We start from the raw sequence: 24,324 nt of genomic DNA, 5'->3' as shown, positions 1-24,324 counted from the left end.
ATCGGCGGCGGCGGCGGCGGCGGCGATGGCAGCGTCGGCAACCTTCTCCGCGGCGTGAGGGGGAGGCGACAGCGGAGGCGACGGGGCTGGCAGCGGCAGTAGACATGGCGGTAGACTTGATGGTGATGCTGGAACTGATTCAAAAAAAAAAATTGGTCAAAAATCAATGTTCCCAAAAAGCTCTGCCAAACGATGATGATGTCTGTCTGGATGAAGTTCTCCTGTAGTGTAGTGAGTAACCATCGCTCATGTCTATAGAAAGAAAACAAAAGATCAGGCAATCGTGCTTGGCCTTGATGGACACTTGGAGAGCTGCCCTGGCCCTCGCCTTCTCCTTATGGAGTTGCGATGTCTATGTCTTGAACCAATTGGAACCGCAACTCATCCCCAGCTCCTGTCAGTTCTACTTTAGCCCAGTTCAGGTACTGGGGAGTTTCACTCCCGCATTGGAAGGAAAGAGCATTCATCGTTGGTGTGGCGACGGCGCTGATGACAACAGAGTCTCTCGACCTGCCAAGTCGAGCCGGCGCATGTGAACAACACTTCGTAGGACGCCTTCCTTGTCCGTCCTGGAATGACTGTGAGATGCAGACTCTGAACCCAGGCATTCAAAGCATTGCCCGACTTGGTGTTGAAGTGACCCTGATGCGATGTGCATGATATAGAGTCGCTTGGCTAACAGGAATCCGGTCTTTGAGGTGTTCATGCGTGGATGTTGGTGCTGCAACGGAGCAGGACTTGGATAACAGTAGGCAAATGCGCGACCGTCCTTGCGAGATGACTGCATAAGTACAGTGTGCACGATTCAGGGTGTTTGCTCTTAGACTTTAAATGTTCTAGTTGGCAATAGAAGCTTGATTCATCCAGCAGGTCCAGGTCATTTATGACCAAAGAATCTGAGTAGAAGTGGCGGTCAGCAACAGGCGTCACAGCTTGGTTCTCATATCAACATCCAGCTTCATCTCATCCCTGTCTACCATGACATCACAACCTCACACCAGCTTTATCATTTCGGCAAAGCACTTAAGTAGGAACGTTGACTTTCGAACGTATTATTTCTGAATTTATTCCAGTATTACTAACCAGATTTGCTACCTGCTCACGGTTCTGCCTCCGTCTCCGCCGCCGACAAGCCAAACTACCAATGCCGCTGTCGCTGTCACTGTGCAATGGAACTGATGATCCCGAACAATGTCCCGGCCTCGGCCCTGAGCACGTGGGGAATTAAAATATGAATTCATCTCCTCGCCCATTTGAGTCACCGAGGAGCAACCCGAGAGTCCGGAGCTTTCATCCGAGAGTTTTGTAGCATTAGTCAAAATCACCTCAACTGTCAATTCCCGTTTTCTCTCCCGAGCTCCCCGATCGGGTTAGCGTGGAGAGCCCACGAGTTCCACCGATGCACCAACCGAGCCAACCCAGCGCCTCAATCCCAAGCGAAAAGAAGCGGGAAAATAGTGTCGATGCTGTTTTTGCAAGGCGGGCTGGGATGCGGGTGAGCGGGTCGGACCCTGTCTTTACTAATAGTGACCTGTTGGGCGTGTGTCTTGATCCCAGATGCCAATAAGGCGGAAAACGTCATGTTGGTTGACAATGGCCAATTTCCTACCCACCACCACAGGATGTGACGGATGACCAATCCATTCTGACCCAGCAGAAGCCGATGTTGGCATTTCGCAATTGGCAGGCATTTCAACGAGCTAAGAAACGCCCAGCCGCGAGCAGCACCCATAGCCTTGGATGGATGGGCTGTCATGTAGACTAGGGCGTAGTAGCACGCGCCCTACATGTTACAGTGGGTGGGCCTCAGACTCTTCACACCCCCTTGCTTCAGGGGAGTAAGACCCAGCGTGGAACTCGGGGCTATGAAAGGGCGTGGGCGGACAGGGAAGCGGCATTATGCACCGTCAGAACCACATGATGCGGAACTAGTCGAGATGGTGGATGGTTTTTTAAATCTTGTTTTATTCTTCTTTGATCCGTCGTCTTGAATTTATAATCACCGTGTTCCATGTCGAGTGTGCATGACTCCTTTGGCTTTATACTGTTCTTTATATGACCGTCCTCCCTCCGTCCTAAAACCTCCAACATCCCATCTAAGTACCATCCGGCTCTGGCTCTTACACCACAGACAACCAATCCTCCCAATCCTCCTACAACCCAACCATGACCCTCGCAAAACGCTGGCGCAGCAGCGAGCTGCACGTCGAAATCTGCCACCACTACAACTCCAAAGTCTACGACTCGGGCTCGCCCGTCATCGGCGACGCCGTCTTCTCCCCGATCAAGGACGTCCACTCGGCCGCCGTGCAGATCAAGCTGGTGGGCGAGTCAAAGGTGCACTGGGAGAACGTCACGGCCGGGGCCACCACCACCCATCGCTTCCTCGAGCTCGACATGCCAATTCCAGATTCCTCGTATCCCGAGTCGGGCACCTTTCTGGCGGGAGAGACATACGTGTTGCCGTTTCACTTCATCATTCCGCATGAGCTGCCGACGGCGGCTTGTTCGCATAGGGTGGATTCCGATGTTGTGAGGGACCACCACCTTCAGCTCCCTCCCAGCATGGGAAACTGGGAAAAAGACGACATGGCTGCTTCCGTCAGCGAGATCATATACTCGATCAAAACGACCATCTTTTACAAGCCCTACGCCGACGAACCCTACTCAATGTACGCCGAGGCGGCCAGGAGAATCAAGGTCCTCGCGCCATCCCCCGAGCAACCACCGTTGAACATCTACAAGTCCAACAAACGATACGCCCTTACAAAGACCAAGCAGATCCGCAAGGGGCTTTTGTCAGGAAGTCTGGGCCAGGTCACCGTCGCAGCCGCGCAAGCCCAGACGGTTCATCTCTACCCAGACGGACGCGGCCACGGCGATTCGTCGTTGCCCGTCAGCTTAACCTTCAAGCCCACAGCACTAGATGTGATTCCGCCGCAGATCACCAAAGTAAGCGCAAAGATTCGATCATACACGTGGTACCAGCCCAGCCAAGTCTCCGGCTTACCCGATCTTGGGACTTCTTCCATCGGAGAGCCCTTCACAACTGCGGTCCCGGTCAGCGTGGAGCCGCAGAGCCGGTTGCAGTGGTCGCAGCATCTCGACACGACGTCTGCGAGCAGCCGGGGATCAGGCAAGCCGCCGCTCTTTCACTCGACAACTCTTGACGTCCTGTTCCAACTGCCGACTTCGACCAAGACGTTTCTCCCGACGTTTCACTCATGTCTCATTTCGCGAACATACGCCATTCACTTGAGTCTATACATCAACAATGCCGAGGTGGAGCTCGTCGTGCCCATACAAATTGCGATTGACGCAGCGCTGGGTGGAAAAAGTGAGTCACCGCCTGTGGTAGAGATGGTGCCAGCGTACTCGTAGATACATGTAATTTCAGAGGATATTCCCGGGAAGCTAGGCGTTAGTTGGTTGGATAATTAATACTGTTGTTTCTGTTGTCACTGTCATGACCAATTTCTTCCACGTGGATCATCAATCCTGTCCTCACCTCCCAATCCGTTTAGGCCCGCGCCTTGTCGACGACACGGCCCCCACGGCTTATAAGCCACAGACGGCGCTGACATGGATCAAGTTACGCCCGAGTCAGAAACGGGCTTAGCTGATGTCGCGTCCGAACCGCTCCATGGGGTTTTGTGACGCACGGCTGGAGAAAAGGTGGCTCTTCGGCGGGGCACAAGAAGAAATGGCGGGCTTGTTCGAGGCCTCGTGGGAAACTTGGAGCTTCCAACTGCACGTTTCTCGTAGCAGGAACATGCTCGTTCCGCAGTTCGAGTGATTCCGCGGTCGAGTGATTGGCCAAGACACGGCTATTTGTTCACGTCCCACTCCTCTACGCACTAACACGAGCAACCCATCTCCAACCATGAGGCCCAAGAACGTCCGTCTCGACGCCCTACCCTCCAACCGAGAGGTGTCATCTAAAGGTACGACTCCCATCCCCCCACCTCCCGGTGCTAAGACGCGGTACCTAACAGCTCAGACTGCCGCCTATGCACCAAACGCCGCATCCGATGTGACCGCACCCTCCCGGAGTGCCGGAAATGCACCAGCCGCGAGCTATCGTGCCCCGGCTTCGACCCCGTTCCGCTAAGATGGGGCCAGGGCGTGGCGAGCAGGGGGAAGCTGTCTGGTAGAGTCATCCCTGTCCTGCCGCCCAAGGATGCGGCTGGGCCGCGGAGCGAATCTGGCGTTGAGGAAGTCGATTCTTCTGTGGAGAGACGGGAGTATGACGTCCGTCCTGTGGCTCCAGACTTCTCCACGCTTACTCCGTATCTGATGCAAGAATTGGGCCTCGTCGGTCACTATCTTTCGACTGCTTCCGTGGACAACTTGCTCAACCACTTTTGCAACGCAATTACCCCCATGTTAATATGGCTAGACGGGCCTCACAACGCCTGGCGAAACAGCATTCCCAGTCTGGCAAGAGACTCGGACTGTCTTCGACTGTCCATCATGGGCCTTGCTGCCGCTCATCTGTCCGTCAAATGTGCGGGCAACAACAACAAAGCCGTCCTTCTCCATTTCAACCGCAGCCTACGGGACGCAAGTCTTCGAGACCTGAACCATAAGATGAGCTTAGAACTGAACCGCGACAACTCGGTCGCCCAACGAAATGATGGAGGCGCAAGCGTGGCGGAAATCCTCGCCACGATGCTCCTGCTATGCTTTGCCGAGATGTTGACGCCCGAGTCAACGGACTGGAGTCTTCACCTCCGCGCATGTCGCGCTTTTGTAAACCGACACACCCTACAAACGCCGCGAGAAGAGCCCCAAGACTCGCTTGTCTGGTTTCTATTCAAGGAAACGCTCGATCTCGAGGCGTATGCCAATATTTCGTCCTTTGCAAGAACCCCACAGCTGGTTCTGAAACCGTCCTCACACTCGATGCCCCTTGGGTATTTCTGGATGTTTACGGACCTATTACACGACATCACCAGGGTAGAGAGGCAACTCTACGAGCTTGAACAGGGGGGCGCCCAGCTACCGAATACAGACATGGATGTCTGGAAATCGAAGCTTGACGTTGCTCATAGCACGGCCTCTGCTTGTATCTGCTTGGTGTTGGACCCGGGAGACAGCAGACGAAACTCCTTTGACGCCATTATGCGAACTCACTACTACGCCGGCCTCATCTACTGCCACCAAGCCCTTGACCGCACTGGCGCGTCGGCAGCGAGCACAGCAGCATCTGTCGATTACCTGTTTCACGAGATTCATGGCGTCACAAGTATATTTTCACAGTGCACTGTGTTCTGCCACGACCTCTTCTTCCCGCTCTTCGTTGCAGGCACGGAATGCCGCGGGGACCCGCATCGGCAACGCATTGTGCAAAGGCTTTTTGAATCGAGCATCTCGACGACTGGATTGTGGTGCAATAATGGAGGGCTTACGTTTCTACAGAATTTCTGGGCGGCTTCAGGCGAATTTTCGGGAAATTGGATCAGTTTTGCCAGAGAAAACGAGTCGCAGATTAGCCCGTTTCTCATCTTCTGAGGCTGGGCCATTCCGACATCCGGTAGCGGAATGTTGTCATTGTACTGGGTTCATCATAACTAGCCATCTAATCGTAACTCCAGTGACTCACATGAAGCTGAAATTCCATGGCCTGAATGCGGTAGGTCGGGCGAGAAACTAAGGCGTGATGGAGCAAACGCTTCATCGTCACCGCGCCTAGACTCGTGGTTTTTTTCACCCTTTACTTTGACGGCGGGGTGGGAATAAAAATCGCAAGCAAAAATCCCGGAGTAACCAGCGGCTACGCTTACTAGATACGGCAGTCCAGGAGAGAAAAGCTCGTGCATTGAGCGGAGAATTAGGAGTGGAGAGTGGGAATGCGACTAAGCTGAATTTAGGAGCCCGGAGGAGAAAACGATTGAGTGTAGAGCTGGTAATGTACCTATGTAGCGTAATAGTGATATTGAGTACCTGAGTGGGATATCTGTCAATTTGACTATTTGATACGACTGACGCATCTGATGATTCCGAACATCGATATCGCTAGTGCCTCAGGAGCTCAAACTTACCCTTTCAAACTTGTCTGAACTGCAGGCCGCTAAGACTGGAATGGGCCTCCCACAGCGTTTGTCCGAGGGGAGGCCCACGGCTGATCGTGACGGACCTCGAAGGCGACCAGATCTCGGACTGCGTCGCATTAATCAAGCGGGTTGTTTGTACCAGTGTGTCTTTTTGGTGATGGATGCTGAAATAACTTAGTTCAAGTCAACGTGGGTTGCCCTCTGGATGATGCAAGCAAGTTCTGCTTGATACCTGTTAAGATAATTATATAAATATAAGGGCGTAATATACTTTAAATAAACTACATATAACGTCAAAACATTTGTTTTATTTGAAATATCCCTAAGAGTTTCATTTGTAACAGTGCAGCGATAGCTGCCTTAATAGTTGTCCTGAGGCTCTCCTCCTCCAAGCCGAGCACTGTAACGGCGGAGTTCTCCGCCACGGCTTGATTCGCACCGTCTGCAAATACGTACTGAAGGAGAAATTCGACAAAAGCGGTGGGATCATTCCTTGCTGCTTTCTCTTCGCCAATCTTCTCCAGATGCGAGGTTTTCACATTCGTGATCGCAAACTTGGAGCCAGTCTCCTCTTCGATAACCCTCAATACCTCATTCTGAGTGGTGGTGAAGGAGGCCACGGTCAAGAACTTGTTGGCCGTTTCCTCCGGCTTCTTCAAGAAGCAGCAACACACTTGCCGATAAATGCCACATTGGTGCCGGAGAAGGGTTCATTGCCAGAGTCGAAGAGTGTGCAGTTCTGGGTTTTAAGATCGAATCCAAAGAAGCCGTTCACAAGGCCCTGCGTTGTGTTAGAACACTTTTGCCAATGATTCCGGCGGGTATGGTTGACTTGCCCAGTCGAAGAAAGCTCCAGTACAGATACCGGTCCATGAGAACCACTGACGTTTCTCAGAGAGCTCGATGAGGTAGTCAAGGGTGGTAATCTTGGACGCCACAAAACGACCGAACTTGGTGTCGCGGGCCTCTCGAGTGTTGACGCCAAACTCGGACGGGACAAATCGCTGGACATGAGCATTGATGGCGGCATCGATGATGACCTACTAGGCAGTAATAGCTTCTACAGAAACAGTAGAGACGACCGCTTCATGGCCCTTCACCACCTCGGTAACAGACCCCACGGAGGAGAGATCCGCCCTCTTTACCACGACATTCGAGGAGAAGGTCGCCTTCGACTCCTGTCTAGTCACAGCAGTGACTTCGAAACCGACATCAAGAAGAGCCTTGACAACCAGCGGACCAAGGTTTCCGGAAGCCTGAATGTTACTTTGTGAGTGCAAACGGGGATGGAAAAGTGGTTGATGTAACTTACCCCCACAACTGCAACCTTGGTGATGGTAGACATGACTGTTGCGTACCTTTAAAAGGAGAAATCGACTCTGTGGTGGGATGGAACTACTCAAAATAACTGACGCGAGGTGAGATAATGGTTCCTGGTTGGATGGAAAACCGTGCGTGAATTCAGTGTTAGAAGAGGAGAAGTTTGGGTGCCTCATATATTCAACTTTTGGCGCTGGTGGTCGTTTCCCAACCTCAACGCCCGATGTCCCGAAAGCTCAAAATACTAAGCTGCCGGGCCGATCAGTCTAAGCTCTCGCCACGCGTTCTGAAGTTATTGGTGTTCGGGCTAGTTTCCTTCCGATCAGTAACTGGCTTACAAAATAAAGTTGCTCGCAAACCCAGCAAATTCCGGCCCAAGGGCTCGCCCTCCGCCTGTGGAAGGAAGTTATTCATCTTCCGGGCTTGATTTCGTCCGATGAGTAACTAGCTTACAAAATCAAGTTGCTCCTCAGCCCAGCAGCCCGCCTTTTGGGAGTTATTCGGGGCTATTATCTTTCGAATTGGTAACTGGATTACAAAATAAAGTTGCTTCTTAATCCGGTAAAATACCCCCAAATTCTTCCGAACCCGGGTTCCAAGTAATAGTATTGGCAGTAAGGGTAGCGGCTACAAAGAACCCTGGAGGCAAAGATTAGTAACATATTCATGCCCGCTCATAGTTACGCTTTGATGCCGCTTACTAGTCCTGTGGCATCTATTTGTCGGTCTGATGCGACATCGTCAAGGGGGAGAGCCTGTTTCCTGATCCCTTGCTCAGTAACGCCCTGATCCTCTGCCAACATAAACCCAGCACGGCCGGTTTATCCCTTGGGAAACACACAATCATCACACGTTGATAGCTCTTATTCAGTGGATTGCTGCGTTACAGTGAGCAATACCACCGTACTGTTATCATGTCCGGAAACGCCCCATCGACAGAACACTCTGAGTTCTGGATCCTTGACCGGAGGGCCACCCAGTTATACCACGGCGCCTAGCACCGCCGAAATGGTCACCGAAATCCAGTAGCTACGAGCTATGATTAATACCTCACGTGGACAGGCCCAGTACCAGCGCTTCAAGCAGACCCTGTACTGCTGCCGTATCTGTGATGTAGCGATATGTAATTGTCAGCATTGTTGGGTCTTCTATTACCACCTAATTTGAGTGGGAAATTATGTACTCTTAATTTTACGCATTTTTATTGGCTGCGTCCCCTTGCCGTGACTTGGATGGAGGTGTCTACTACTCGAGGAAATAATGATAATTACCGTGTCCCCGACTAAACATGCATGTTCTTATGTTGTGATGATAACCCTAAACACAGAGCCGGAACCCAGAACCAGGTTAGCGCTTCACTATTGGCAAGCTCGTCGAAAAGAGCGTCTTCATCACCGGCGCGAACCAAGGCCTCGGTCTCGAGACAGCCCGCGCTCTCCACGCAACCGGTGCCACTGTCTATCTCAGTGCCAGAGACCGTGCCAAGGGCCAGCAGGCTATCGACGACATCAAGGCGTCGGATCCAACCAACGATGCCCCCCTGCATATGGTTGAGCTTTCTCTCGACTCGTTGGAGTCCGTCAGAAAGGCCGCCAAGGACCTTCTTGCCCTGACCGACAAGCTAAACATCTTGATCCTCAACGCGAGAATCATGTTCCCTCCCAAGGGCAAGACAGTAGATGGCTTTGAAACGCAGCTCGACATTAATTATCTCGGCCACTTTCTCCTATTCCAGCTCCTCAAGCCTGCCCTCCTGGCCGCATCCACTCCCGATTTCAACTCTCGAGTTGTGTCCCTTTCTTCAACGGGTCATCGCGCCGGAGGAATTCGCTTCGAAGACTTGAACTTTGACGAGCCGGACTCTTACAACCCGATGCTTGCATACGGTCAGGCTAAGACGGCCAACATCTACCTGGCTAACGAGATCGAACGGCGCTACGGTTCCCAAGGACTACATGCCATTTCTCTGCACCCCGGCGTCATTAGTACGAACCTCGCAAAGTACATGGATCAGGCAACCAAGGACTTTATGGGGAACCACCCGGGCTTTCAGAAGCAGTTCAAGAGTGTCACCCAAGGTGCCGCAACCACCGTCTATGCTGCGGTGAGCAAGGACTGGGAGGGCAAGGGCGGCAAGTACCTGTACGACTGTGCCGAGGCTGGCCCAGTGCGCCCGGACTCGGATTACATGTCTGTCGACGACGGCTACGCTGAGTGGATTTACGATGAAGACAAGGCGTCCAAGCTTTGGGCAGAGTCTGTCAAGCTGGTCGGCCTCGAGAACGATGCTTGATTGTGCCCATCATGTAGACAGCAAGTAGATAGTTAGAGTGAGAAAATTGAACCATGGCATTTAGAGCCTTGCTAGTCTTGAGCATCCATCCTCGCGAAATATCCGTTTCCCAACTGGAGCAGTACTTGCATCTGGATACCACAGTGCTCATTAAGCGTCCTCTATTCATCTCCACTCATCACCTTCACCGGCCACTCAGCCAAGTGCGCCAAATCCGAGTCCTCAAGTATGCTCATGATAGAATCCGCCAGTAGGCGTCCCCAGCCTCGGCAAAACCAATATGCTGACGAAGACCAGCGTATTAAGCAACAGTAGTGCGACAGAATGATGACAGCCAGAGGATGACGGGCCCTGACTAAGTCAAAAAACGTCTGGGAAACCTCAGACGGCCAGATAAAGAGGATCTTGATATCCGTAGGGAAGGACTTGCTGTCAGGAGACTTGTTAATGTCGGCAACGCAGCTGATGAGGCGCTCGAGAGCGGACGTCAGGGCCAATTGGACAAACGGATCTGGGTCAAGGTCCATAGACTTGAATACTCCATCGAGATCGGATACCCTTTGCAATAAGTCCTGGAGATCGCCTCGGGCATATTGAAAGCCATCCCGTTGACTGAAGATGGCTTGCAATGGTCCGGTTCGGATAAGATCGAGGGATGAGCGCATAATTGCCACCATGCCGTTAATTATGGAGAATATATCGACCAGGTTTAACAGCGCCGAGCAGCAGCTATCCTGATGGTGCTCACAGTTGGGGGAGAATGCAAACTTGCTGATAGCGAGGAAGATGGATGAGACCCACAGAGCGTGGCAGTTTTGCGGAGTGACGGTCTGCCTAAGCGTCCTGCGTAGGCCTCGAATAGCCAGGCTCTGCTGCTTATTAGCGAGGGCGAGATAGTGCGGCCGCTTGTCCTTATTCAGGTACGCCAAGTGGAACGAGGAGAGGGCCATGATCATGCGCATGAGATAGGGGTGAGAAAGGCCCTCGCGCGGAATATCGACCTGGTATGTCGTGATGGCATGTCCCGAGGGGATGGAGCGGCAGGTCACATTGGTGTAATGCAGGATGAGCTCAGCATTGGCAAGCCAGCACTCGGGTGTATCGGCTGGATCTGCCGATAGAAACGGGAATGGGACGAGAGGAGTCCCTGTGGGAGAGGCCAACGGTCCACCATCCCCCAAGAGTGATTGTGAAGGCGGGCAGGTCTGTGACGGTGTCAGTCAAGGAAGCAAGCTGAGAGATACTCCTGGTGGATTGCCTTGGCGTCGTCACTAATGGAGGAGCAGCCATTGTTCTGCTGTTTGAGGCTCGCATCGTCGAGGCTACAGGGTATTCGGTGTCGGACGCAGGATGTACAAGGGACCATTTCGTCGCACTGACACTTTGTTAGGAGGCTTCACCGATAGAGATAAGGAATACCTGCCTTGACCTTTCTCTTCTTACATCGCAGGCAGCCGTTCCGGGACTTCCGGAACCCGATGCGCTTCCTGGGCGCGGGCCGGCCTGGGATGGTCTGTACCGACGGGGGCTGTGTTGGCGAGTTCTCGGATTCGGCCATGGCGCTGCTATGTAGAATTGCGACACCGAGGTGGGCTCTCGGGTTTCTTTATTTGTAGTTGTTGGGTTATATTGGATAATTCTAAGCTGTAATAATAAACAGGGTACCCTGAACTTTTGCCCAAAATGGCGCAGCTGGTGAATCCAACGGTAGTCTGGAAGTGAATATCCGTGCACCCAAAGAACATCCAGCTACTTAAGCCCTGTCCAAGCTAGGGCGGATCCTGTGGAGTTTTGTTGCGGAGTCAGGATCCGAACCCGACGACGACACCGAGCTGTGATCAGGGATCAGGGCCGCTAGACAGGGCTGTCCCTTGTCGATGTTCATCTCTGGCGTGAGATCCCTTCACACATGCGGGCTGATTGAAGATCGACGCAGTACGGAGACGTGACGGAGCTTTCTCATATTGACTGGGTAGTACCGGATGTGATTTGCTCGTCAAGATTGTGTCGATGATGGATGCTAGTACACACAATTTGTACGACGAGGTTTGACAGCCGAATGAAGAGAAATATGGCAGGTTGTGTATATAAAGCTGTATAATTATAATAAAATAAGCCGTCTAGAGACTGAATGTACCTACAGAACAACCCAACTTACAAAACTGTGCATCCTGGGCCTAAAGGACCCCTCTCCTCCATCTGCCAACTACATCCAACCCCTCTGTTCGCGTAGAGTCGCCGGATGCGATCCTACCGTATTCACTTCCTCAGCAACTCTATATCGGCCGAGCTGCTCGACGTACCTTCCTCGCTCTTCACCGCCTGCCCTCCCAGCGCGGGCATGAGCTGACTGGGGTACCACCAAAAGAAGCACGCCATAGTCAACGACATGAGCCCGGCGTCAAACACGTACACGGGCCATTCCACGCTCAACAGGTACCCGTCGTTACCCATAGCGTACTCGACCACGCGGAACACGTTCCTTGCCATAATCATGGCCGACGTGGCGTACAGCATGCTTAGGACCGCCTGCCATGGGATATTCCGAGCGTGGCTCGAGCCGCCGGAGCTGCGGAAGCGCCTGTTGAACACAGCCGCGACCACCATAAAGACGCCGAAGATGATGACTTGGAAGACTAGGCCGCCCACGACAATGTTCGTGCCCACGTTCGGGTTGATGTCTTTGACCTGTGACTTCATTGCCGCACCGCTCGCTTGGACGATGAAGCTGATCACGTCGCCGGCGACGAAGATGCGTGTCAGCCAGCGCAGCTGGACCGGCGAGAGCGCCCCGCCGTCCACGGCACGGATGACCCTGCTAAGTGTCATGTACAGAGAAGCGGCGAAGAGGACCGGCCCGAGGAGGAGGAAGCTCGACTGGAGGACGTAGGGGATGAGTTCGCCCGTCTTATCGTAGGCTAGAGCTCGGAGGGTATATCCGATGACCTCGACTATTTCCGTATTAGTGTCCTTGCTGTCACTTTCATTTGCTGCGGCAGGAATCACTTACAGGCACCGCCAACCACGAACGGGATGCAGAACCACATCCTATGACGGAGCATCCTCCATGTGTGGCCTGCCGTCAGGATGGCAAAGACAGCGATGAACGTAATGGCAGCCGGCCGTGACGGGATATAGTTCCACAGGTGGTATCCGTTATACGTTTCCAATGTCGGCATCGTGCTTCGCTAGGACTGGTGACTGAGGGTAAATGAACGGAGGACTGTGTCAAAAACGGCGTTAGAGAGTATAGAGAAGCCGGGAGAATGCAAATAGAGAGGTCGAGACTTGGCAGTGACTTGAAGGCCTGAGGGTGCTGAAGGAGAGACAAGGCAAAGAGGTGGAGGTTGGCGACGTGGATAAAAGGACACTGATCAAGACTCTCCTGGGTTCCTGCTCGGTTCTGGCTTATATAGAAGACAGAGGCCTCGCTCTATGCCAGCACTGTCTCGCTTTCATCCCGATCTCGGCTCCCATCTCGGTGTCTGTTCTAGCTCGGTGTCGGGTTCACCTCGGTGTCGGGTTCACCTCGGTGTCGGGTTCACCTCGGACTTGGTTTGCCATCATCTTGCCAAAGTGAAGACGTTGACATTCCCTCGTCGGACTACAAACCAGCCATTATCTAGAGGCTTGGTTTCCACGTTCTACTGCTTGCCAGACGAGCAGCAGACGAGTGGCAGGTTTCTGGCATAAACAGCTACGTCGGTCAAGCTGAGGCATACCCTACACGTCCATCGCCAGTTCAGCTTCTTCTTCTTCCACAGGGGATCTTGAGCTGTCACGAGTCGACTATGGAAAGCTGGGAAATCCCAGTCTCGTTGCATCGACTGCACAGTGCGCTAACAAGTGTGCCTCGGACCCACCGTGCAGCTTCTTTAACTTTTGACCTTCGGAAGAACATTGCCAGCCATTCTCGGGCGAGTTTAAGCATGGCGAAGACGGGACTCGTGGAAGCTACTTCTCTGAGATTTGGTGCTACTAATGCAATACTGGTATGTTGAATTCAAGCCATATGAACACGTGTCAGAAGAAAATAAAAACCATCGTATTGATGCATCCGAGGGCGACATACAGAACCGTCCGTTCGTGATGCATCGAACAGCCTCGTAGCCCAACATCTATAACGCTTTCAAACCTTTACCAAAAAGTGTTCTTTCTCCAAACTCTCGCTCTGCGACCTGAAATAGCGGCAATGCCTGAAAATACCCATTCCCAGTTGTTCCAACAGCTCCCCAGATCTCTCGAGCCTCCTCTTCACCAATTGTTACCAGAAGCTTTGGTGCGATATGGTAAACGTCGACATGGTGCAGAGGGCCTGGACCCACTTCTCTGGAGTCGTCAGTCAGTTGCCGAACAATTTGCTGCTGCTCGGGCTTCGCGACGACGGGAAACGAAGAGTCCTTGATGTCCCCGACTGAGTCATGTCCAGGCGTAATGAACCAAGCATCGGGCATGGTGAACTGGGTAGTCTTTCGAAGCATGTCATTGACATATCTCTTGTCGTCGTACTTTTCGACGAGGGACGATGGAGGGATTGGGTGGAGGAGTTCAGGTGCTGGAGAAAGGATATATAACTAGGCACAAGATCAATTAAATGATCCAGTCCCCCATCACACTTATGCAAGCATATGATACAGAACTCGAAACAGTAGTCCAAACAGTGATTTCAACAATGTTAGAACGAACTATACCATAGGTAAGGCAGTTTCTCTTTCAGCACAGCATGGTAGGAACTAATACCGCTTCCATACGAAATTCCCCTGAGAGATTTTCAGCCGTACAAATCCAGGTCAACCATCTGATAACAAACAATCAGTCTCCCTTACTCATCATCCAAGCCAACAAGCTTAATCGAGTCCTTCCAGAGGCGAGCCTCGCTCTCCTCATCATAGATGTGGCTGGCGTAAACAGGGGCCAGCTGATCGCTATCGCTCGTAGCAGGCAATGCTTCGGCACAGTTATCAAGATACTTGCCTCCCTTGTTTGCCCATTCCTTGCCAATTGCGGCCCAGACTGTGGTAGCACAGCCTTGCTCTGGAGATTTCATGGTCTTACTGAAAGTCTCTTCGCCCTGCATGGCACTCATTGTGCCTGGTGGTAGGAACTTCGAGAGGGCGGTATCGATCAAACCCGGGTGAAGGCTTGTTGCATGAAGTCCTTGCGATCCGTAGCGGCGCTCGATCTCGTTGGCCATGAGAATATTCGCTGTTTTCGATTGACCGTACGCAACCATCGAGCCGTAACCTCCCTTTTGGAAATTGTAGTTGTCTGACGCATTAAGCCCGTGGAATCGGTGGCCGCTGGAGGACACATTGACAACACGAGACGGGAAGTCAGGGGTCACAGCAGCCAGCAAAGCTGGCTTGAGCAGCTGAAAGAGTAGAAAGTGCGAGAGGTGGTTGGTGCCAAACTGTAACTCGTGTCCATCCTTGGTGAACTCGAGGGTTTGCACCGCCATAATGCCGGCGTTGTTGATCAGGATATTCACCCGATCAGTTTTTTCGAGGATGGCGTTTGCAGCAGCACGGACAGAGCCGAAAGAGTCTTGATCCATCTCGACGATCTCCATACGGGCCGGTTCCAGAATACCGGCGAGGGCAGTCTTGGCCTTGGTAGGACTTCTAGCCGTCAGGAACAGCGTAGCTCCAGTAGCCGCCAGAGCACGGACTGTTTCGATGCCGATGCCAGAAGAAGTGCCGGTGATGACGATGACCTTGCCCTTGAGCTTGCCTTCCACTCCCTCGTCTTTGATGATCTGGAGGGCTGTTGGCCGAGAGTCGCCTGGGCCATTGGGGTTTGAGTGGGCAGCTGAGTAACGAGACATTTTGGAAGGAGGTAGGTTGCTTTTTTTGGTGTTTGAAGGTGTAGATGATTGAAATGAACAAGATGTGGATGACTTGAATGTTGAGATTGCGAGGGGAATCAAGGAGAAAGGCACATGATTTATACCTGTGCACTTGAGACTCTCGTAGCCGTCAACAATACCATGAGCCCATAACATTACAAATCACCAAAAAACTCCGCATTCTTGTTCCAAAATCCGAGCCCTAATTCCGCGAAAGGAGCTTATTCTGAAGTCTTTCATCGGAATTCAACACCCTGTTGTTGTTGTCAAGTGTTGTAAATCAAGATATCAAGTGGGTCGAGATAAAAGCCCCACCTGACAGTTTTCTCCTTTTCTGGTATAGCTAGCGATGGTTCGGTTGGAAGCTAAAGTCAAGTGCAAGTTAAGCGGCTGGCTTATATTTTTGGCCTCTTTCGGCCTAGCCCGCCGGGTGGAGTCATCCGGTTCAAGGACGCGCCACAGTCGAGCCCCTTTCTATGTCCCTCCACGGGCCACGCTCTCTTTTCCACCTTTTATTCACATTTAATCTAGCTGCTTGCAGATATCATGGAGCCATTCCCCTCTCACGGGTGTCCTCATGCCAAGTCGAGCTGTGCCGATGCTTGCCAGGCAGACGCCGAAGCCAGGAAACAGCAGAAACGGGCCCAGAACCGGGTGAATCAAAGAGCGCATAGTGAGTACATGGGATGCACTAAGCCCACCTTTGACGCTTTCATCTCCTCGGCGGCAGCATGTACTTGTACTCACCAGTCTCGCCTCAGGGATGCGTCTTAGGGCGAAAGAGGCCGAGGCGCCCCCAGGCCCTCGCCCATATCGGATTTATCGTTGGCGTTGGCAATTCCCGGAGCAAAATGTCCCCGAGACCGGATATGCCCCGACAGAAGTCGCAAACGCAGCCGTTGTTCCGAGCTCTCTGCGACCATCTCCAGCTGGCGAACTGCAATCGATGCCCCTGGTGGGAGTCGTCTATCAGGGGTGGGATAACACTGCCATCTCAGCGGAATCCGACTCCTCACATCATGTCGAATTTCCTCTTTCCGCCGACCATTTCCTTCATCTTATCCGCTACAACGTCTTTCGGGGACTCATCTCGATCAAGACGATGCTCAATCTCTTAACAATCAAGGTAGATGGGCCTTTCGAAATGCCCGCACCACCCCACACAACTGGGCCATGTTGGGGACATGCAACTATTTACCCCGTCCATCCGGGCATCCCCAACTGCCTCCTGCCAACTACTTCACAAATGAGCCGCCCCCACTCTTTCTGGATTGATATGATTCCTTTCCCACAACTCAGAGATAACCTTATCACATGGGAGGCCTCTTTTAACCACTTGGAGTTCTTGTATGATCTTGTTGGAAGCCTTCTCAACAGTACATCACTTGGACAGCAAGGAGCCTTTGACAGCCTTGCAACATCTAGCCAGCTGATAGTCCGTGAAGATGATACAGATGAACTAACTGCTGGCCGACAAGGGCTCATTGTATGGGGAGAGCCACATGAGAAGGAAAATTGGGAAGTGACGCCTGGATTCTTCAACAAATGGGCGTATGTCTTAGAGGGCTGTGAGGAACTTGTAAATATCAGTAACCGCTGGAGGATAGCAAGGGGAGAGGAGCCCTTACAACTTGATGCACCTAGAGCACTGTAATGGTGACTCTAGCTCTGCTATATTGTTACGGCCTGGTCCTCCGAACAGCGAAAAGGTTTGAAAGAGTAGCTAGGGTGCTCAGTATTTGCTGCCATAGCGATTATTAACCAATCTTTTGCTATGCTAGATAACTGTTATGGGCTGAATGGCTATAGAGGAATATGTATACAGTTAGCAATCAGTTACCACGCTTACGGACAAAGTGATAGAAGGGGAAAGTAGTGCTAAAAGGAGTGCCCACGAAGCTAATGGCCAGCTTGAGGCCAGCTCGGCTATAGAGTTGTCGCAGATGGAGGGGCAAGTAGCATTGAGAGAACTGCCGGTTAATGCAAACAGGCTAAAGCTTCGGAAGGATGAGACTCCGTCGAAGGGGTAGGCGAAGTGCCGGAGACTCACTGGAGAAATGCCGACGAAGCACCAGAGAGGCGACGGAGGATGCTAGGTATAAAGAACAAGGAGGAAGCTGGAAAAAGAGCGGTTCTTTAGAGATTAACCCACCATCATTGGCATCCCTACCTTCTTGATCGTTGCTCCTGTGCTGCTGCGTTCCTCACTCTTCTCACCAGCTCCAATATACAATTATTGTTAATGACTGATCTGATAGGATTGAGTCGAGGCAGGCAGGCAGGCACAACGTTCTGAATAATGATAGGCGCGAGAAACCACGATCTAACATACGATTGATACGTAACTTTATAAAGCGAAGGAAAATCTTCAGCGGGCTCTTTTCTCCTACTTCTTTATCGCAATAGTCGTTTTTAGCGGGCTGCAGAAGATCACTTATAAAATTAAAATATGTTTCATAAGTTGGGTATTTAAAATTATACTCAGAATTAAAAGACTTATAAAGGTATAGTTTGTTAGTGAGGCGAGCTCTGCAGGAAAAGACACACCCGCCCAGGAGACAGAAACACGATATGTCCGAGGGTCGTGACAGACAAGAGGTTCAAACAGGTCCACAGCCTCGTAGGAAGGCCCTAGAAGAAAAAGGTCAATTACATCTGACTGATCAAATGAAGGTCTGTCAGATGCATGCAAAAATAAGGAGGGGACATAAGGTAAGAAGCTGCTGCGACAGCTGGGCATGAGATATAAAGAGACACTGAAAGATAGGATTAAATAAAAATAACGTAAAAGACTTATCTCTCTATCTGCTAGGCTACGGGCATCCCTTTTTATATAAAGAAGCCTATGACTTAGATGCCGGCCGTGACTATAAGAACGTGTGATCTGTAGTAATAGGTCAGGTTATCCCTGCTGATCCTATGGTCCCGAACACAATAGCTCAGATTATATACTTGCAGCTGAATTATGTAAGTTCTATTACTTATAAAAATCCAATTTAATATCTTCTTGCTACTTTTTTTTATTTTTTTAAAAATTAAGATAAGTTAGTTAAAGAGGGGAGATATATAACTGCTTCGTCTTTATATTAATTACCTTACAGCCAGGCTATACTGCTACAGCTATGCTAAATAGATAATTTCCTCGTCGCTTTATTTTCTGGCATATTATTAAGGATCTACGCTGCTTGCTAGCAAAGCAGAGTTATTAGAGATACCAGATAAGCCAAGTTTGAAAAGTGGTCAGGCTGTTCACATATGACGTATAACATCTAGTTAGTTAGACGGTATCAAGATAGAGGCTTCCAGCAGCATTAATTGTTTTATCTAGCTGCAAGGGGTCTTAGTAGTGTATATATATATGTTAATTATCTATAGCTACGAACTTCTTAAACTATTCAGAAAACTAAAGAGCTCTAGATGCTATTATAACCGCCTCATAATCCTACAACACCAAGATAACCGAGATTAATATATATACAGTACTAATAACTCGCCATAATGCGCCTATCCCTGACTCCTCCTTTTCGCCTAATTATCCCTCTCGGCATACGGGCTCTCCCCCATTTCTAAGGCTGCTGCCTAAGCGGCAGGTAGTCTCAGGAACCCCTGAATAGGGAAACAGCAACTTAGGCCCCCTTAAGCAATGTAACAGTTGTGCTAGACCGCCGTACCAGGAGGCAAAAGATTGGTCAATGATCGCTTTGGTGGCAACCATTCAGGCACACTACTGCACTATAAAGCCTCTATCGCTGTTCGGTGAACCAAGCTGTAACAGTCGACTCTAACTGCTACATATCATCATATATTAACTATTATCTAACGTAACATTACGACTGCTTAGTAAGTACATCTAGCTGCTCTGCTAATATAAACCCTCTGTTTATCCCTTAGGAATCTGCCCTCAGACTACCCTATACCCTGTATAGGCTAGCTTGAGTGCATGACCGTACACTGAGGGTAGACGCGACTGACCGCGGATCCTGAACAGGAGCTTCTACGTACATCACAACGCACCCTTCCTCTCTGATGCAAGATGCAGCTACATGAGGAGTACATGCTTCGCTCTGGTCCAATGTAATTGATGATTTCACTTCCTTAGAAGACAATTTGAATCAGCATGACCCATACGGTGCTTTGAAGGAAACAATGCTGAAAAGGGCGTCACCTATTATCGTAAATGCTCCCGAATTTCCTAGAAGGATTATCTCAGGTGTCCCTAACCTCTTTGGCCATCAAGTTACATGAATCCTTTTCCACCTCTGCTCACCTTGAGCCAAAGCTCCAAGATGTCGCGGAACGCCACCCGTTTGGCAATTGCGCCAGTATCCACTCGTAACCTTACACTGAGCCAAAGATCTAGCGTTGATTCCGGCCAAAATGCAGGTTTGGCCATATGTGCGTAGAACCTTGATGTCGGAGGGACGGAAGAGATGGCCCTGCAGATCCTGTCCACAGCAGCCACCAACGCCTTCTGTCGACAATCAGGCGTCAGATCGCCGGTATCTTGAGATGGGCTGTCCCATGTAAGAAGAGCTATTGCCGCCGCACATCTCCATGTGCCTCTGCACATCCCTTGATAGTTCGTGACGAGTCCCAGTTGTAGGAGCTGCTCCATGGCCAAGACATGCCGGCTCTGTTCGGCAATGAGAGCTCCTTTGTCACTCTCCTGTGAGGTGTCGGCAGTTTTGGCTAGGGATACGAACAATTGGAAGATTTCGGGGGGGACAACCGACCGTGTCGAAGAATTCGACGCCTATGAGGGCGCGATGCCAGTCAAGAAAGATGAGACGCTCCTGTGACTGGGCTCGACTACCACTGAGGTGTCTGATGACAACACCCGCAACGTCCCACCAACTCAGGTAGGCAATCATTTCAGGAAGGTTTGCAATGGAGTGCCATAGCTGGTCAACATCTTTTCGGCTCTGGCAACGACGATCCAGAAGCGAACGTGCCCCCTGAAGGTGAAATTGCCATTCGCCGAATTCGCTAGCTGAAAGAACCTCGAAATAGGCGAGAACAAGGATACCGAGGAACGCAACCGGGTTGGCATTCTCAAGTGCCTGGTTCAGGCTCGCAAGGGTATCCAAATACTGGAGCTCGAAAGCGAGTTCGGCACCATGCTTTCGTAAGTCCAGAGCCGCACTATCGAGGCCAGAGGACGAAGGTAGCGGTAGCGACTCGGAGATGGAAGTGGTGCCGTATTCCGTGTGGGATCGTAAGATCTTTTCGACCTGATCTAGCAGACGAGTCGTGGTGGTTCGGGCAACCATGGCACGCTGCTCGTCGCCGATAGCGGCCCCAGCGAGCCTGAAACCAGTGCACAAGGCTGACAGGCGCTGGGTAAACTAGTTCTGGTCACCGATTATGCTTTAATCCCTGGGTAACCCGGCAGGAAATCTGCTGGAAGCTACCTGTAATGTTGGCGAGCTGGGCAGTTACTGTGAAGCCTGTGATTGCGGCGTAACCCTAGCTAGTGACGACGCTTCGTGATTGTCAGAGATTCCGGTGCCATCTATGTCCGACCGTGTTCTCTCGTCTGAGGAGTTTGAGGTATCCAGTGTCTTGTTACTCGCCCAGACGACCCTCTGTAGGTATCCGCCACATGCCAATTCTGATTGGACGCATGGCAGGCATCGTGGCCTGTTTAGATCACATTTCACACCACGAGACTTGCAATTCCGACAGTCCCGGTCTCTCCGAATGCCACGTAGCCCGCGTCGAGATTGAGCCACTTTTGCTTGAGACATTCGCCACGGTGTGTTGTTGGACAAGGCTGGACGACGACGTGGAGTCGAAGCGGGTAGGAGATTTTGAACTGCTTTCTCGAAGGAACAAGGAATTTCTTCACGCCCCAGGAGATCTCTGACAAGTTAAACGCCGAGTTTCCTGGTCTCCTTGCTTCCAACACCTCTCTAACCTCGGCCACCCTTCTTAATGTTACCGCTGAGGAGTTTGGTCGAGGAGGGACGCGACTGGTCCGCAGCTTCGACTTGACATCTTACAACGACGTCCAGCAACTTGAAGGATGGAACTTGGAATAGAGCCTAGAGGTCACCCAAGAGAGCTTCTGGAAAATACGGCTACGTCACCCCAGCAAGATAGAATGGATTGGCAATGGATTCTCCAAATAATCTTCACGATTGAGCCCTCTTTCACTGCAGTGCAGTGCATTTTCGTAGCCCTTAAACTCCTCCAACCGGTGATGCCCACGCGCTTCGTGCTTACGCTCCAAGGGCTGTACCTGGTACTTATCACACTGGGGATCCCTACGAACGGATGACGAAAGTTGCCACTTCGCAACTGGAAAGGTCTCATGCGCGGACCTAAAATCAGTACAGCCGAATCCAAAGCCCGATTAGTAAATGGGGTGAAGTTGTGCTGATTCCAGAGAACTACATGAGACATGCTTAGTCAAATTTGGGGTCGATAACCTTCGTCCAACCACTTCGGATTACACTGTCACTCATTTATCCACCATCAAACCATCCGCTTTCGGCACTGATGTTGTTGTGGGCATGTGGCCGCTCCACGAGGCAATGGGCCCGCACGTATTGCGCGCTCGCGGTTACAGTCGACACCAGCTTATCGCTTTCTATCGAGTTCACGGAAGCAGAGAGCTACATCCAGAATTAGGCACTGGAAATCCAGAACAGGAAACGCGATAACTGTATTTTGTGGGATGCGGCGATCCTGAAGTAGGAGTGGAGCTGAAAACTTATCTCGACACGAGCAGCTATTTAAATGAATTCGAATATCCTCATAAATCCTCATAAATCCTGGCCTCATAATTTGACTTGATTTGGACAGCCATAATATCTAAATAGCAGTACACACTCATGTACGTTCCATTGGCAAATTGATACTCTATTCCACAGGGCTAGGTACCAGTACCCCACGATATCGCATTCGCCCATCTTCCAGTGTCTTGAAAGCCCTCATAATACCGCTCTCTGTCATAGGAAATGTCTCAACCATGGGCTTAACACCATTTCGCGCGGCGAACTCTAGCATTTGCTTCTGGATAGCGCGAGACGCAACCATTGAGCCTTGAACGCGGAGCCCCATAGAAATAAGAGCCTGGGAGGGGATACTGAACTCCCCAAGGGTGATGGTAAGTGGGAAAATAGTCGCACCGGGGCTAAGAAGCGGGATGTAAAGCTTCCAGTCTGGTGGCATGCTCGTGGTGACGAGCACGATGTCGAGCTTCTTCTCGCCAATGTCGAGCACTTTCTTGTCTTTGGTAGCGTAAAAGGCCCTCGCACCAAGCATCATGGCCTCCTCTTTCTTGGAGTCGGTGCTACTGAAAACAGCGACATCGCAACCCATCTTGGCCGCAAACTGGATCGCCAGGTGGCCAAGGCCGCCGACACCAACAATGCCCACACGGGCGATGGCAGCATCTTCGAGCATGTGGAGAGCGTTGAAAACGGTTGCTCCTGCACACATGAGCGGTGCAGCTTCGACATCTGTGAGACGGTCGGGAAGTTTGAAGAGGAATGCTTCCCTCCAAATGGCACCGGAAGCGAAGGACCCTTGATCAAAGTCTGCAAATCCATACATGCTGCGACTAGAGCAGAATGTTTCACGGCCAGACTGGCAAAGCTCACAGAGCCCGCAGCTGTCGTGCTCATAGCCCCATCCCACGCGATCGCCTTTCTTCAGCCGGCGAACTTCAGGGCCCGTGGCTTCCACAATGCCGACGCCCTCATGGCCGAGGACCATGTCTTGGGTGCGGTAGTGGACATCGGTGCCGCAGAGACCGGAAGCAGTGACTTTGACAAAGACTTGGTCACCCGTGGGCTCTGTTTTCTCCGTCATGGCTTTCTTGATTGAGCCATCTGGGCTGCCTTTGAAGACCGTGAAGCAAGGCATTTCGGGGAAATGTGAGAGGAACGAACAAGTGTGTCTCTTGGGTTGATAGAACCGGATACTCCGAGGCACAGAATAGAAACTGATTGTAAATGAGGAGGAAGACGTTGAAGATTGATGGTCAGCCAAGCTGAACTTTATACCTTTGCTCTGAGTACATGTGCGATGGCATTTGAAACCTGTCAAACTTAACACGCCAAACTTGGGTATGAATGCCGAAGCTGCACTAGATGCACACACGGATTCACCGACTATCAAGCTTGAAACTTTAGGATGCTGCAAGGTTCGCGTTCCAGGCATCGATCGTAACCGGTCGGCCGGGATTATAAGCCATTTGTCCGACGAAACCTGTCATCGGACGTTGCTTAGCACCGACCAGCAGATAGATCATCGCCAGACTTTGTACCCATCAGTAACTTGACTCCATGTTTACTATTGGCACTATAAAAACACACACAAATGAGTCGATGAATCAAACTTCCGTTCTAGGCTGATTTCGAACGACCGGCCTAACTTATGGCGCACACATGGGTCCCGATTACTGATGTCGGTAAGTGAGCCCACATTATATAGAGGTGTGGCTTGTGTTGCTAGCCATCGCAGCTGGGGCCATCCCTGCTCTAGCTACATAACTTGCGTATGAACAGACCACAAGGATGCGGGGTTGGGCAGCATGTCTACTTACGGGGTCTAGGTAATGGAGAGATCCACGAGTCTCTGTGGCTGTACCTGAGACCTTGACCGTTCGAGGAATGTCGTGTTGGCTGAGGCTTGCAGTGGGGTGGCCGGAAGACGGGTCGATCGACTAATGTCACCAACGGGATAGTTGCGCCGATTTACTCCGATGACTACTAGTACGCTTTGTGCCCACTGGTCTAAGAGCCATCCATATTAGCTCCCAGCGGCTCTGTTTACAAATAGCGAAACACCACGGCATTTGT

At 51.3% G+C, this 24,324-nt stretch overlaps 10 protein-coding genes across 10 annotated transcripts; 4 read left to right on the top strand and 6 right to left on the bottom strand.

Annotated features, from left to right (window-relative positions):
- Positions 1-1,926: 1,926 nt before the first annotated feature.
- BGZ61DRAFT_465574 (uncharacterized protein) lies at positions 1,927-3,461 on the top strand. The gene has a single exon (XM_046247596.1). It carries the CDS (start codon positions 2,167-2,169, stop codon positions 3,379-3,381), a length of 1,215 nt encoding a protein of 404 aa, XP_046095524.1. The 5' UTR covers positions 1,927-2,166; the 3' UTR covers positions 3,382-3,461.
- Positions 3,462-3,754: 293 nt separating this feature from the next.
- On the top strand, positions 3,755-5,753 carry BGZ61DRAFT_433697 (fungal-specific transcription factor domain-containing protein). The gene is made up of 2 exons (XM_046243929.1): positions 3,755-3,944; positions 4,001-5,753. Exons 1-2 carry the CDS (start codon positions 3,884-3,886, stop codon positions 5,512-5,514), a joined length of 1,575 nt encoding a protein of 524 aa, XP_046095523.1. The 5' UTR covers positions 3,755-3,883; the 3' UTR covers positions 5,515-5,753.
- Positions 5,754-6,349: 596 nt separating this feature from the next.
- Positions 6,350-7,401, bottom strand: BGZ61DRAFT_499871 (uncharacterized protein; the record flags this gene model as incomplete). Its single annotated transcript, XM_046251459.1, has 5 exons — positions 6,350-6,685; positions 6,727-6,837; positions 6,893-7,060; positions 7,121-7,312; positions 7,369-7,401. 5 exons carry the CDS (start codon positions 7,399-7,401, stop codon positions 6,350-6,352), a joined length of 840 nt encoding a protein of 279 aa, XP_046095522.1.
- A 1,263-nt stretch (positions 7,402-8,664) lies between these two features.
- On the top strand, positions 8,665-9,669 carry BGZ61DRAFT_540333 (uncharacterized protein; the record flags this gene model as incomplete). The annotated part of the gene is made up of 2 exons (XM_046254889.1): positions 8,665-8,670; positions 8,728-9,669. 2 exons carry the CDS (start codon positions 8,665-8,667, stop codon positions 9,667-9,669), a joined length of 948 nt encoding a protein of 315 aa, XP_046095521.1.
- A 49-nt stretch (positions 9,670-9,718) lies between these two features.
- Positions 9,719-11,317, bottom strand: BGZ61DRAFT_403981 (uncharacterized protein). The gene is made up of 3 exons (XM_046243118.1): positions 11,093-11,317; positions 10,928-11,044; positions 9,719-10,874 (listed from the first exon to the last, which is right to left on the bottom strand). The coding sequence occupies exons 1-3, from the start codon at positions 11,225-11,227 to the stop codon at positions 9,831-9,833; spliced, it is 1,296 nt and encodes a 431-aa protein (XP_046095520.1). The 5' UTR covers positions 11,228-11,317; the 3' UTR covers positions 9,719-9,830.
- A 611-nt stretch (positions 11,318-11,928) lies between these two features.
- Positions 11,929-12,848, bottom strand: BGZ61DRAFT_499868 (RTA1 like protein-domain-containing protein; the record flags this gene model as incomplete). The annotated part of the gene is made up of 2 exons (XM_046251458.1): positions 11,929-12,620; positions 12,680-12,848. 2 exons carry the CDS (start codon positions 12,846-12,848, stop codon positions 11,929-11,931), a joined length of 861 nt encoding a protein of 286 aa, XP_046095519.1.
- Positions 12,849-14,491: 1,643 nt separating this feature from the next.
- Positions 14,492-15,493, bottom strand: BGZ61DRAFT_370703 (uncharacterized protein; the record flags this gene model as incomplete). The annotated part of the gene is made up of 1 exon (XM_046242040.1): positions 14,492-15,493. One exon carries the CDS (start codon positions 15,491-15,493, stop codon positions 14,492-14,494), a length of 1,002 nt encoding a protein of 333 aa, XP_046095518.1.
- A 516-nt stretch (positions 15,494-16,009) lies between these two features.
- Positions 16,010-17,565, top strand: BGZ61DRAFT_465568 (uncharacterized protein). The gene is made up of 2 exons (XM_046247595.1): positions 16,010-16,187; positions 16,276-17,565. The coding sequence occupies exons 1-2, from the start codon at positions 16,061-16,063 to the stop codon at positions 17,166-17,168; spliced, it is 1,020 nt and encodes a 339-aa protein (XP_046095517.1). The 5' UTR covers positions 16,010-16,060; the 3' UTR covers positions 17,169-17,565.
- A 2,181-nt stretch (positions 17,566-19,746) lies between these two features.
- BGZ61DRAFT_499865 (uncharacterized protein) lies at positions 19,747-21,261 on the bottom strand (the record flags this gene model as incomplete). The annotated part of the gene is made up of 5 exons (XM_046251457.1): positions 19,747-19,870; positions 19,921-20,203; positions 20,244-20,604; positions 20,782-20,821; positions 21,038-21,261. The coding sequence occupies 5 exons, from the start codon at positions 21,259-21,261 to the stop codon at positions 19,747-19,749; spliced, it is 1,032 nt and encodes a 343-aa protein (XP_046095516.1).
- A 1,117-nt stretch (positions 21,262-22,378) lies between these two features.
- Positions 22,379-23,386, bottom strand: BGZ61DRAFT_370705 (chaperonin 10-like protein; the record flags this gene model as incomplete). Its single annotated transcript, XM_046242041.1, has 1 exon — positions 22,379-23,386. The coding sequence occupies one exon, from the start codon at positions 23,384-23,386 to the stop codon at positions 22,379-22,381; it is 1,008 nt and encodes a 335-aa protein (XP_046095515.1).
- Positions 23,387-24,324: the final 938 nt, after the last annotated feature.

The sequence above is a fragment of the Ilyonectria robusta genome, assembly GCF_021365365.1.
Source record: "Ilyonectria robusta strain PMI_751 chromosome Unknown BGZ61scaffold_42, whole genome shotgun sequence".
NCBI classification, from domain to species: Eukaryota; Fungi; Ascomycota; class Sordariomycetes; order Hypocreales; family Nectriaceae; genus Ilyonectria; species Ilyonectria robusta.
The sequence above is the reverse complement of the archived record's forward strand: the minus strand, read 5'-3'. Positions and strand labels throughout refer to the sequence as shown.